The sequence below is a fragment of the Belonocnema kinseyi genome, chromosome 9 (assembly GCF_010883055.1).
Source record: "Belonocnema kinseyi isolate 2016_QV_RU_SX_M_011 chromosome 9, B_treatae_v1, whole genome shotgun sequence".
Lineage (NCBI taxonomy): Eukaryota > Metazoa > Arthropoda > Insecta > Hymenoptera > Cynipidae > Belonocnema > Belonocnema kinseyi.
The window spans coordinates 69,223,342-69,235,293 of record NC_046665.1 but is presented as its reverse complement, the minus strand read 5'-3'; the positions used below and the strand labels follow the sequence as shown (position 1 = coordinate 69,235,293).

Genomic DNA, 11,952 nt, shown 5'->3' with positions numbered 1-11,952 from the left:
TTTTTTTGTTTAAACTGCATTTTGGGATAATAAATAAATTTTTTGAGGAATTTCATTGGCACCTTCGGAAAGAGGAGATCTTAAGCAATAAAAATATATGTGACTTAATTTTTTCTAGTGTCGAATAGTCTTAGTTATTGGCCGTTGAAAAGCAGTGTACCGGTAGTGGCGTTTTGGCCGTTTAAGGGTTAATAGATTTTCAAGGAATAAAATATCGAAAATTTCAGTCATTAATTAATCAATTTGTTTTGAAATAAATTTCATAATCTAGAAAGTTCCTAACTGCAAATGACAAATGTTGAATTTTAAACTTGGACCACTTTAAACGATATAAATGAAAAATTCTTTAACTCTTAAGGCCTTCATTGATAAATTATACAATTTTAAAATATTTAATTTCGAAACGAAATCCTTTTTTTATAGTTAATTTCAAAAGTATTGCATTGTAAATTCTTCCCAAAGTAAAAACGTTAAACGCTGCTAGGCTTGAAATAATCATACAAAATTGTACAATTTCAAATTTAGTATTAAGTACTTTATTATCATACTAACCTTCTCGTTCCCGTCGCTTTAATTTTTTTCGGCGCCTGTCGATTCCTGCCAGTTCAACTTTCAGTGAGTTATAAGTTTTCCTTAGCTCGCTAAGTTTCTGTTGCAAAACAGCTATTCTTTGACTTCCATCCCACTCTGGATCTGTTTTAATAAGAAAAAATATAATTGTTAGTAAAAACATCATTTAAATTGTAATCAGGATGTCCACCAGACGGATGATTTTAAATCCCGAATAATGTCCCAGCTTACTCCCGATCAATTGTTAATTCTGCTCTGTCAATCAAAAAGAGCTCAAAAAATGTGTTTGATTTCAAATTTGTTGAAAATTTCTGATTTAGAACAGGGAATTTTGGAAGAGAAATATAATTCTGAGTTCGAATATCAGATCATTTTTGGACATAAGAATTACAACATTTACGGCAATTCCCCATCCGAAAGTCTAAATTATAATTTTTTATGGGAAATTGGCTATTCCAAAGTGAAAATTATATTTCTTTACGGAAATTTTCTGTCCCAAGTCACAATTATATTTATTTCCAAAAATACCCTGTTCCAAAAGGCAAATTTTCAATAAAAACAAAAAAATTATTTCCCGTTCCATGCAAAAAATTTCTTTTTTCGAGACAAAATAATAATTTTTTTGATCTCATTATTATAATTATTTTAGAAAAATCCCTGTACCAAGTCACAATGAACACATTTTCAATATTGCCTGTTCCAAACCAGGATTATATTTACCTATCAAATTGTCTAGTATAATTCACAAACATATTAACTCCCTTTCCCTAAATTCGTTAGAGGAAAGTTTCAAATTGTGACGAATTCTTACTTGGAACAAGGATTTTGTTTAAAATTGTCTTCTATAACAGAATTTTTTTCCCCACAGAAATTCTCTGTTTCAAGTAAAATTATAATTTGTTATGGGAACTCTCTGTTTTGAAATAAAAATGGTAATTCTTGACAAAATTCCCTGATCAAAAATAAAAAATAGTTTTTTAAGTCTGTTCTACAGTAAAATTATAGTTATTTCCGGGAATTCTCTGTCTCAACTCTGAATCATAATTCTCTTATAAAAGTCACTGTATCACATCAGAATGAGAGTAAATAACTATGAAACCCTGTCAGATTGTACACCCTAAATTGCTATAAAAACAGGGGAAGTAGGATTCTTTTTCCCAAAGATAGGGGGATAATAGGGGAATCAATTCTTTTAAATAAAATGATTGCATCTACCACATTCAATTCAATATGAAACAAATTTTCAAGAAAATATTTTATTTTTCAACCAATGGATCAATTTAAAAAAAGGCAATATTTAAATTTTCAGTTTAAAATATGAATATTCACCCCAAAGATGAATTTTCAAAGAAAAATGTAAAGTAGTTGATATTTCAACCAAAAAAATTTTTCTTTTAAATAAAAAACAGGTGAATTCAAACAAAAAAGAAAAATTACAACAAAATACTTAAATTCTCAACCAAAACCGATAAATCTTCAACAAAACAATCGCATTTTTAACACAAAAAATGAAATATCTACAAAAAAAAAACATTTTTAAGTAAAAAAACTAATTTGCTACAAAACAGTTGTATTTTTAATCCGAAAATATGAATTTTTAAGCATATAGTTGAATCTTCAATTAGAGATTAATTTTCAAACAAACACATGCATTTTCTGAGAAAGAAAATCGACATTCAATGAAAAAAAGGTTAATTTTCAGGTACCAAAAATGTTAACAATAAAAAACAAGCTTTAAATAAAACAGTTAAATGTTGAGTCAAAGAGATGAATCTTCTACAAAAAAAAAGTTTTTTTTTAACATAGTGGTTCAACATTCCACCAAGTCATTGATATGAATTTTCAACGAAATACTTAAATTCTCAACAAAAACAATTTTCAATAAAGTAGTTGCATTTTTAACAAAAGACGGTCACCAAAACATATGAATTTTCAACCACAGAGTTGAGTTTTTAAGCTAAAGTCGTATGTTTTAAATTTTAGAATGATTGAATTTATAATCGAAAAGGAAAAATGTTCTATACAAAAAAACGAATGAACAACAAAACAATTGAATTTTTCACGAAAACAGATGCATTTTCAAAAAAAGTATATTTTTTAACCAAGAGATCAATTCTAAAACAAAAATATAATATTACACATTTCAACCAAAAAGAATTAAATTTCAACCGAAAACAATTGATTTTTGTTTTTGGGTTCTATTGATATAGTTCGGATTGAAGCGATAAAAGGGGGGAAGTTTCTGCAAAACAGGGGAAGAAAGAGGAATTCATTAAAAAAAGGGGAAAAGAAACAGGGTGGCCATTTTATTTACAGAAAAATATTCCCAGTTTTCACGGTTCGCAAACATTTGTTCCTGTCAATGAAGTTTTAAAAATTCGAACTATAAAGCTAAACATTTCTCTATTTGAACTAATAAAACCTGAACTGCAAATCATTTTAAGCAATTTTAAACCAAAAATATTACAAATGAACTACATTTACGTTGTAACATGAACGCGTACACTTCTTATATTAAAAGTTAAATTATTTTAATTTTAAATACTTTTAAAATTCTTAAAAAGCTTCAAATTTTTATATTAAAATCTTGATAAATAATTTTTTGAGAACTTCTAAGCATCTTTTAAAATGGTTCGAATTCTTCCTCAATTTTTTTCTAACTCCTGCAAAATTTAAATATTTCCTTGAAATCTTCCAACCTAATTTTTGACAATTTTGAAAATCTTTTTCAATATTCTCTTAAAATTAATTTTTCAAAATAAAAAGTCATTTTCAATTTTCCTAGGAATCTTGAGAAAATATTTTTTATTTTTTTAAGCCTTTCACAATTCTTAAAAGGCTTCCAATTTTTTGTTCCAAATCTGCAAAAATTTATATTTTCTTTGAAATCCGGCCGTGGGCTACTTACATACACAGAATTTTCCGTACGAATAACCGGATTTTGTCTGTATAATTAGAAATTTCGTTTAAATTATTTAAAATCATTTCAAATTTCAAATTAATTTTTAATCTTTTCAGAATTTCAAAATATCTCTTCAACTTACTCGAACTTTTTCTAGGAATAATGGGAGTTCAATATTTATTATACATCAAAATTCAAAAATTTTACGTTTAAAGTTGAGCTTTTTTGTGTTTCGAATATTTGATTTATAATTACTGATTTTAAATGCACAGTAAAATATTTAAAAATATTAAGCAATTCTTCTTTTTCTGAATTACAATTGTTCAAATTTTAGACTAAAACAATATTTTAAACTTAATAAAAGCCTTTCGTACAAATATATTATTTTCACGTTATTTTAAAATAGAAAATAGTTTATAAAGTTTCAATTGGGCGTTTACATTTTTTTAACTACTAAGACTAAAAACAATTTAATTTCTAACCTTAAAATCTCAAAATTCCTTAATTTTAAATCGATTCCGAATCGTTTTGTAAAATCATTTTAAAATTCTTTACGGGAATGTGATACTTAGAAAATTGTCGATTTTACCAGTTTTAAGTTCCCCCGGCTTCTTTGCTAGAATAATAAATGTTTTGTCTTAAAAATCTGGGATATGATAGCGAACATGCTAACGGACGTCCCCACACACTTTTTTTTGTAGGTTAATTCAAAAAAGTTTTAATTTAGCAAAATCTGATAAATTTGCATAGCGCTTAGGAAATAGTATCGATTTTTTCAGTGTTAGATTCCCTCGGCTTTTTTCCTATGATAAGAAATATTTTGCCTTAAAAATCTAGGAAATGATAGCGAACATGCTAACGGACGTCCCCACACACTTTTTTTGTGTTTTTTTATCAAAAAATTTTTGATATTGCTAACAACGTGCGTGTATATTTCGAGGTTATGTGCGTTACAATTCACCCGAACGTTACTTCCAAACTACAAAATATTTTTGGCCCAAAACTTTGGACTTACAAATAAACATAGTAACTAATCTCCCGGAACTAACCTTGCTTGCAGACAATCAAAAAGTTTATTTCATAAATAATTTCCAGATTATCGGAAAGGCAGAGATGAAAAACGACGTAACCTCAAAATAATGCATATGCATAAAATTTGTATTTAGCACAATTAATTTTTTTGTTATTATCCCTCAAAAAAGAGTCCGGGGACGTCCGTTATGATATTTTATAGCATCTCCGAATTCAGGTTTTAAAAATTGCGTATTCTTAACCGAAATGATTTCATAATTGAAAAAGATAAAAATTCTCATAATTATTCAAAAAGCTGTTGAAATCAAACTTGACAGAATTTTTTCCCTAAAAATTGGTAAAATTCCCGATCAAAAAACCAATTCACTGTCATTTCTCGGTTTTTCCCGATCACATAAAATACCCGGCCATTTCCCGGTCCAGCGGCCACCATGAAGAATCGAATAGGGGAAAGCGTGTGAAGCATTTTCTAGCCTTGGGCTCAAAGTTAAGGTTAATTATCTTACTCACCTAATTCTACATAGAAGTTGTACTTTGTAGGCCTTGGCGATCTCGATGAATAGCTACTAAGTTCCGTCATATTAACATGACCATGACCCGTCGAAATCGAGTTTCCACTGCTGCATTGGTTCGACCCTTCACTCGTATCATCGCTATCACTTCCGGCTCCATGTCTGCTACTTCTTCCACTCTGTCTTGGTGACTTTTTCCCCGAATTATTTCCACCACTCTCAACGTGACTCCTATTTCTTTTCCTCTTCTTTGATCCCGATTCCTCGATCGCCCTCTTCAGTGAATGCTTCAACGGCCCATCAGATCCATTTCCTTCCGAGTTCAACAACGACGCGTCATCCTCACTCAATCCAGCCATCTTACTATCAATCTCCACCTCAGACGTGTCTCTATTCAGCTTGGAACTATCCTCCGACATTGGACTCGAACCCGCAGTGCCCACCTCCCTCGGAGACTCGCAGATATTCGATATAGTCGAATCAGGTGTAGTTGGTGGCGTGTTATCCATCACAGGAGCTGCCTCGTTACTCTCCTGTCTTTGTAGCGCAGCCGGATGTTGTTCCTGTCTCACCGGAATTGGACCATGTTGAACCGCCAGAGGAACTGGAACCATTGCACTACTACTTTGGGACAAAGGCATAGTCGAGGTGGAAATTGTACTGCAAGCAGTGGGACTCGAAGTCGGAGCACTCGCGAATGGCAATTCCATCAAAACTATCGAAGTTTCTGCCATCTTCGTCTTTGGAGTCACGTGTGAAGGTCCTGGCACTTGCTGCTCGATAGTCTCGACGCCTGGAGTCGGTGAACCCGGAATTTCTTCTTCGCAGAGAAGCGAATTCAAATTGTCACCGTCCTCGTCAACTCTGGCGAATTTGCACTGAAGTCCAGCCTGTTGAAGACGAACCTGGTTCTGAATTAGAGGTTTACCTTCCTCCGCGGTGAGTTCTTTCAAATTTCTTTCAATCTCCGGAACTGCAGCTAGATTCATCTTCAGGGTCAAATTTCTCTCCAGGTTCTGTTTTAGACTCGATCCTCTCTCTGAACTTATTTTAAGGGAAGACCTCTCGAAGCTCTTGAGCGCCGAAACTTTCTCTGGGTTTATTTTAGGAGGGGCACTTCTTTCGACGTTTTTAAGAGCCGAAACTCTTTCCTGGTTAAGTTTAATCGGCGTTTTCTCCTGATTCAATTTCACAGCGGAAGTTCTTTCCTGGTTCAGTTTAATTAAACTTTTCTCCTGCGTTTTAAGAACAGAATCTCTCTCCAGGCTCGGTTTAATTATCAAGTCTTTTTCCAAGTTCAATTTAACTTCAAACTTCAAGGGCTTTTCCTCACTGAATTCGACCTCATTATCGATAATCAACCTTCGTTCTGAATCACTGCTATCTGTGGAATCAGCAAATTCTAGATTAATTGCAGGCTTCTGCTTCTCTACCTCAACTGGCTTCCGATCTTCTTCCGGGAATATCTTCTCTTCGCTCTTCTTCCACTTATCTTCTAGTCTCTCTTGCGGCTTCTGCTCCGTGAACTTTCGAAGATCTAGTTTCTGAGATGCATTTTCAATCTCAATTCTCTTCTCTATTTTTTTCACTTCATCCTTTACTTTCGTGACAATAAGAGGAGATCTTGCCTTTTCTTCCAGAACCTCTGCATCTGGTTTTATGATTGGTTTCGTAACTGGTTCCTCGGGAATCTTTTTCGATTCTGCTTCAATCTTCGCTTTGGTGTCCTCCTTATTTCTCCTTAATGATGCGAGTTCTTTTCTCATCTCCTTCTCTTTAAAGTGTCCTAATTTTTTCGAACTTTCCCCATCATCGTCCTTTTTCGTCTCCTTGACTTTGTTCCTAAAGGCTGCAGCGGCTGATAACTTTTCTTCTATGGAAGAAGTCACCGGCAGTCTTGCGCTGATAGGCACAGGAACAGTCGGCGCGGGTGGCAACAGAGGAGGGAAATCAAGTGGTTTTGTCTCTGCAAGTTTTGGTTCCATAACCTTGGGGGTTGGAATTGGTTTGATCAAACTAAGAGTTGGCTTTGGTTCTATAGGAATGGGTCTAGGTTCGATAATAACTGGAGGGGGAGGTTGTGGTTCTTCTATCTGGATCTGCGTTTTGGGCTTCTTGTCATCCTTGAAATCCATATCAATATCAGTGGGTGGAAATATGTCTTGTTGATAGGAGAATATATTTTCTTGCTCGCAATCGGGAGTCTCCGTTTCTGATATGATGAGACGATCCTCTGGGTCGTCGACACCATCGTCATCTGGTAAATCAGTAAAGAGGAGATCTATGTTAGTAGTGTGCCTACTTGAATCCTCGACTTGTGGCGGCTTGGGTTGATTGTAAGCGGGACTCTCGCAGAGTTTGTCGAAGGCTTCCTCACACTTCCAGGAGGACTGAATCAAGGGTCTGCTGGTGGAAACACCTTCTTCGGGTTCCTCAAGTTTTTTAGCGAATGTCTTCCTTATGACCTTCTTCCTGATTTCCGTATTCTCGACTTCTGGTTTTGTTTCCTTGGGAGATAGAGATGTCTTTTGCTTTTTCTTGGGACTACTCTTCACGGGGTCTTCGAAAACACGACGTTTCAGTTTGTCCTTGTCACCTGACTTGTTTCTTACCTCAAATTCAAACGGCTCCGGTTCCTTAAACTCGTAAATATCCTCCGTATTCTCAACCGGAGGTTTGACATCCACGACTGGCTCCACCTTGACCGGTTCCAGTTTTTTCTCCACCTTGGCTGGTTCCGGTTTCTTCTCCATTTTCTCAACAATCTTCTCTACTTTTTCAACAACCTTCTCCACTTTGTCAATCTTCTCCACTTTCTCAACCTTCTCCACCTTTTCAATCTTCTCCACTTTTTCAATCTTCTCCACCTTTTCCACTTTCTCCACCTTCTCTACTTTTGGCGACATCACAATCACTTTCTCCGGAATCTCCTTCTCCACAGGTTTCACCTCCTCCTCCGGTTCGGGTTCAACCCTCAACATTTCCAGTTTTACAGCCTTATCAAATCCCTTCAATTCAGACCTAATCTGATTCAAGTCAAAATCTCGACCTTTCGGTTGTTCCTCATCGCTCTCAGGCTCAGATTTAATCTCCGGAGGAATCTTTCCCAAGTTTCTCCTCAATCTTTTTCCTCTCCTTGGTTCCTCCACAGCCTCTTTCTCATCCTCACCTTCACTCGCCTCCAATTTAATCTTCGTCTCGGCCCTTCGTTTCGCCTCTCTTCGATTTCCCTCCTCCTTCTCCTTGGATCTTCCTCTCTGCTCCGGCTCAGGCTCAGTAGCATCAGACTCATAAGAATCCGTCTCCTCGCTCTCAGAAGCTGCTGTAACATCCGTATGGCCCGACATTCTCCTCGTCCTTCTCCTCAATTCAATTACACTCTCGGCATTTCTCGTCGCTCTACTCAACCTCCCAGTCGCTGGAGTAGCCGGACTTTTAGTTCTCGCTCCAAGAAGTGGAGTTGTTGATCTATTCAATCCTTCCTTGTCCTTTTCCTTATCTTCCCTCTTTTCTTTCATCAAGTTTGGATTTCCTGCCGAGGGTGCGACGCTTTGAGCTCTTCTTCGAGTCTGAGATCCAGGAGTCAGGGGTCCAGTCTTCATAGATTTCCCACTCCCAGAAGAAGATGCGCCGGGAGTTTGCGGACGAGGAGTAATTTTCGGCCTCTTCACTCTTCCCGGAGTTTGAGTGAAATTCTGGGCGATTCGAGAAGGGGTAATCCACTCATCGTATCTCGTATTCCAGCCAGTGTAGTGAACAAGGTAGCTTGGTTCGGTACCGTCCTTTTCCATGTCGATGACCTTCGCCTCATAGGTAACCTTCGACTCGTGATTTGGTCCATAATAAACCTTGAGTCTGTCTCCTAATTCGACAGGACCTTTATAAGAAGGCGCGTAATCCACTGACTGTTCATCAGCTCGCGATTTCTCACCATCTGTATCTTTTCGTTTTCGACCCCTCTTCTTCATTTCTTCCTCTGTCAAGCGTCGTTGTTTTGAAAAAGCTTTCTTTTCTGGCTCTCTGGAGGGCGTCTCTCGAACGTCAGCATTCTGTTTAACTTTCGTCGCATCATCTTTGGATTTGGACCGGGTCTTTGTAGTATCTTCCTCTTTCTTCTCTGGCTTTTCCTCCTTCTTCTCCTGCTTCTTCTCAACTTTCCTCTTTTCGAGAACCTTCTTCTTCTCCTCTTTAGCTTTCTTCTCCTCTTTTGCTTTCGCTCTATTCAAACCGGAATACCTTGAAGTCTTTTTCGAATTTTCGCTACTTGAAGATTCCTCTTCTTCGACATTAACATCACTTTCTTGTCCGCTTATACTTTCCGATTCTTCCTTCTCTTTCTCCTTTTCTTTCTCCCTCTCTCGTTCCTTCTCCTTCTCTTTTTCCTTTTCTTTCTCCCTCTCCTTCTCTCGCTCTTTCTCCCTTTCCCTCTCCCTTTCCTTTTCTCTTTCCCGCTCCTTTTCTTTCTCACGCTCCCTCTCTCTCTCTTTCTCCTTTTCTAGTGCCTTCTCTTTTTCCTTTTCCTTTTCTTTCTTCCTCGCTGGCTTGGCCGGTTCTTCCTCTTTCACTTCCTTAACTTCTTTCTTAATCTCTCGCTTTTCCTTTTTCTCCTCCTCGAATTTCTTCTCCTTCTCCTCTTCCTCTTTCTCAGACTTAACTTGAGGAACAGGAGTATTTCGATCCTTATCCCTTATCAAACTCCGACCCGGTCGCTGCTTTCTAACACTCCCTCTCGGATGATTCACCATAGTACACCCTAACTTTCTATAAAAATCTTCAAAGGAATGTAAGAACTTTTTATAGGACTGCTTCACGAGATTGTGGGTCGTTTGATTGCTTTGCATCGAGAAACTCAAACGTCGAGTGATGACCTTCCATTGATTTTGATTCGTCACTCTGTTGTAGCCCCCAAGTTTATAAACAGCTCGGAAAAGTCTGTAGAGATCAATATCCTCTTCTCCAATCATGGGACAATTGTTAATCGGCGTGCCTCGATCGTCCATGAATTTATAAAGCTGGGCAACAAAGTGATCTTTTTCCTCTCGCGGCTCATCATCGGAACTATCGGAATCAATGTCACCGTCAGAATCACTATTTCCACTAGAGACAGAATTCCCAAAGAGCGAATCTTTGTCCCAATGGGGAGGCAACTCATTCTTTTCGAGAAAAAGCATCGCTTTTTCGACGGCAACCTTCAGAGCGCTATTTTCTACCTTGTTCACCAAGTCTTTCGTAAATTCGGTAGCTTCCTTTTTAGGGACGGTATAGTATCTCGCATCTTTGAAAGAACGAACCAAGTAGTCGTCTTTGACTCTAATTCTCACGGTATCTTGAGCCGTTGGTGCGACCACCAGTCCTGGAAACCAGTTGTCTTTTTTCTTTTTATCACCAAGTTCCACGCAGACGACTCTTCCAATTTCTGGTTCGACTTCCAAGCCTTCTTTTCCTTCTCCTCGAGGGGACTCGTGGGAACCATGCGGTGGACTGTCTTCATCTTCGCTGCTGTCATCTCTGTAATAATAGAAACATCATTTACATAGGACACGGACTCACTTCAAAGATAAAAAACTAGTGCCAATACTGGCATAAATTTTGGAAAATAGTAGAAAAATAGTGGCATGAATTTTATTGAGAAATAAACTTCTAAGTGACCATATTCAAATTAAGTAACAGCTCAAGGGGGGGAGGGGCTTTTTTACGATTTGTTACGGTAGTAATTTTTACAGATTTGCCAAACTTTTTCCTGGGGATTATCTTTTTAATCTTACATTTTATTATTTGGTTAAAAATTTAACAATCTTCTTAAAAAGATATCCTTTAAGATTGCTAACTGTTAGATTAAATGTTTTATGTTTTTGTTAAAAACTCGTCTTTTTGGGTTAAAAATTCAACAATTATGGTAAAACATGAACCTTTTGTTTAAAATTCATATTTCGTTGCGGACAACTCAACTGAAATCTTTTTTGGATAAAAACTCTTTTCCCTGAAAATTCGTCTTTTTTATTTAAAAGTTCATATTTTTTAGTAGAAATATTGCATATTTCTTGGATAAAAATGGAACTGTTGTTTAGTTCGTATTTTTGTTTTGAAAAGGCAATTGAAATCTTTATGGATGGAAATTCAATTCTTTTTTGTTGTTGAAAACTTGTCTTTTTTATTAAAAATTCACTCATTTTAGTAGAATGTTAATTTTTCTTGGACAAAAAATGCAACTGGTTGGTTGAAAATTCAATAATCTTGTTAAAAAGTCATACTTTCTGGTTCAAAATTCGATTAATTACCAGAAAATTAACTTGATGTTTACAATTCTTATTTTGGTGTTGGAAAGTGAACTGGAATCTTCTTTGGATGAAAATTTAACTATTTTTTTTAGTTTTTTTTTTGTTTTAGTTCATCGGCTTTAGAAGAAATTTCATCTTTCTTTGATAAAAATGAAACTGTTGGGTTGGAAATTCAACAATTTTGTTGAAAAATCATACTTTTTGGTTTAAAATTCTGCTGTTTTGTTGAAAATTTAAATAATTCTTAGAATATTTAATTTTGTTTAAATTTAATATTTTGACGTTGAAAATAGGTCTGAAATATTTTCTGGATGGGTATTCAACTATTTAAAAGTTTTTTAAAATTAAAAATTCATATGTTTTAAGAGAAATTTTAGCTTTCTTGGATAAAAATGTAACTGTTTGGTTCAAAATTGAACTATATGATAAAAAGTCATACTTTTTGGTTGAAAAATCTTCTGTTTTGTTGAAAATTTGACTACATATTTCGTAGAAAATTTACTTTTTGTTTAAAATTTATAGTTTGGTGCTGAAAAATAAAATGAAATCTTTTCTGGATATACTAGGCAGTCTGATAAGTACCTGAAAATTCTAAGAGATGGCATTAGTATTCACTAATGTGAACCATTTTCGTCGAGCTTGATCCTTCAAATGACGC

General features: G+C 35.6%; 1 protein-coding gene across 2 annotated transcripts in view; it reads right to left on the bottom strand.

The window, feature by feature from the left end:
• Positions 1-11,952, bottom strand: part of LOC117180180 (AT-rich interactive domain-containing protein 4B) — a 36,773-nt gene that overhangs the window by 3,015 nt on the left and 21,806 nt on the right. For both annotated transcript variants that reach the window (XM_033372542.1, XM_033372543.1), the window contains 2 exons: positions 5,015-10,524; positions 553-693 (listed from right to left, as the gene is read on the bottom strand). In XM_033372542.1, the coding sequence (XP_033228433.1) occupies positions 553-693; positions 5,015-10,524 (5,651 nt within the window). The remainder of the gene's footprint in view (positions 1-552; positions 694-5,014; positions 10,525-11,952) is intronic.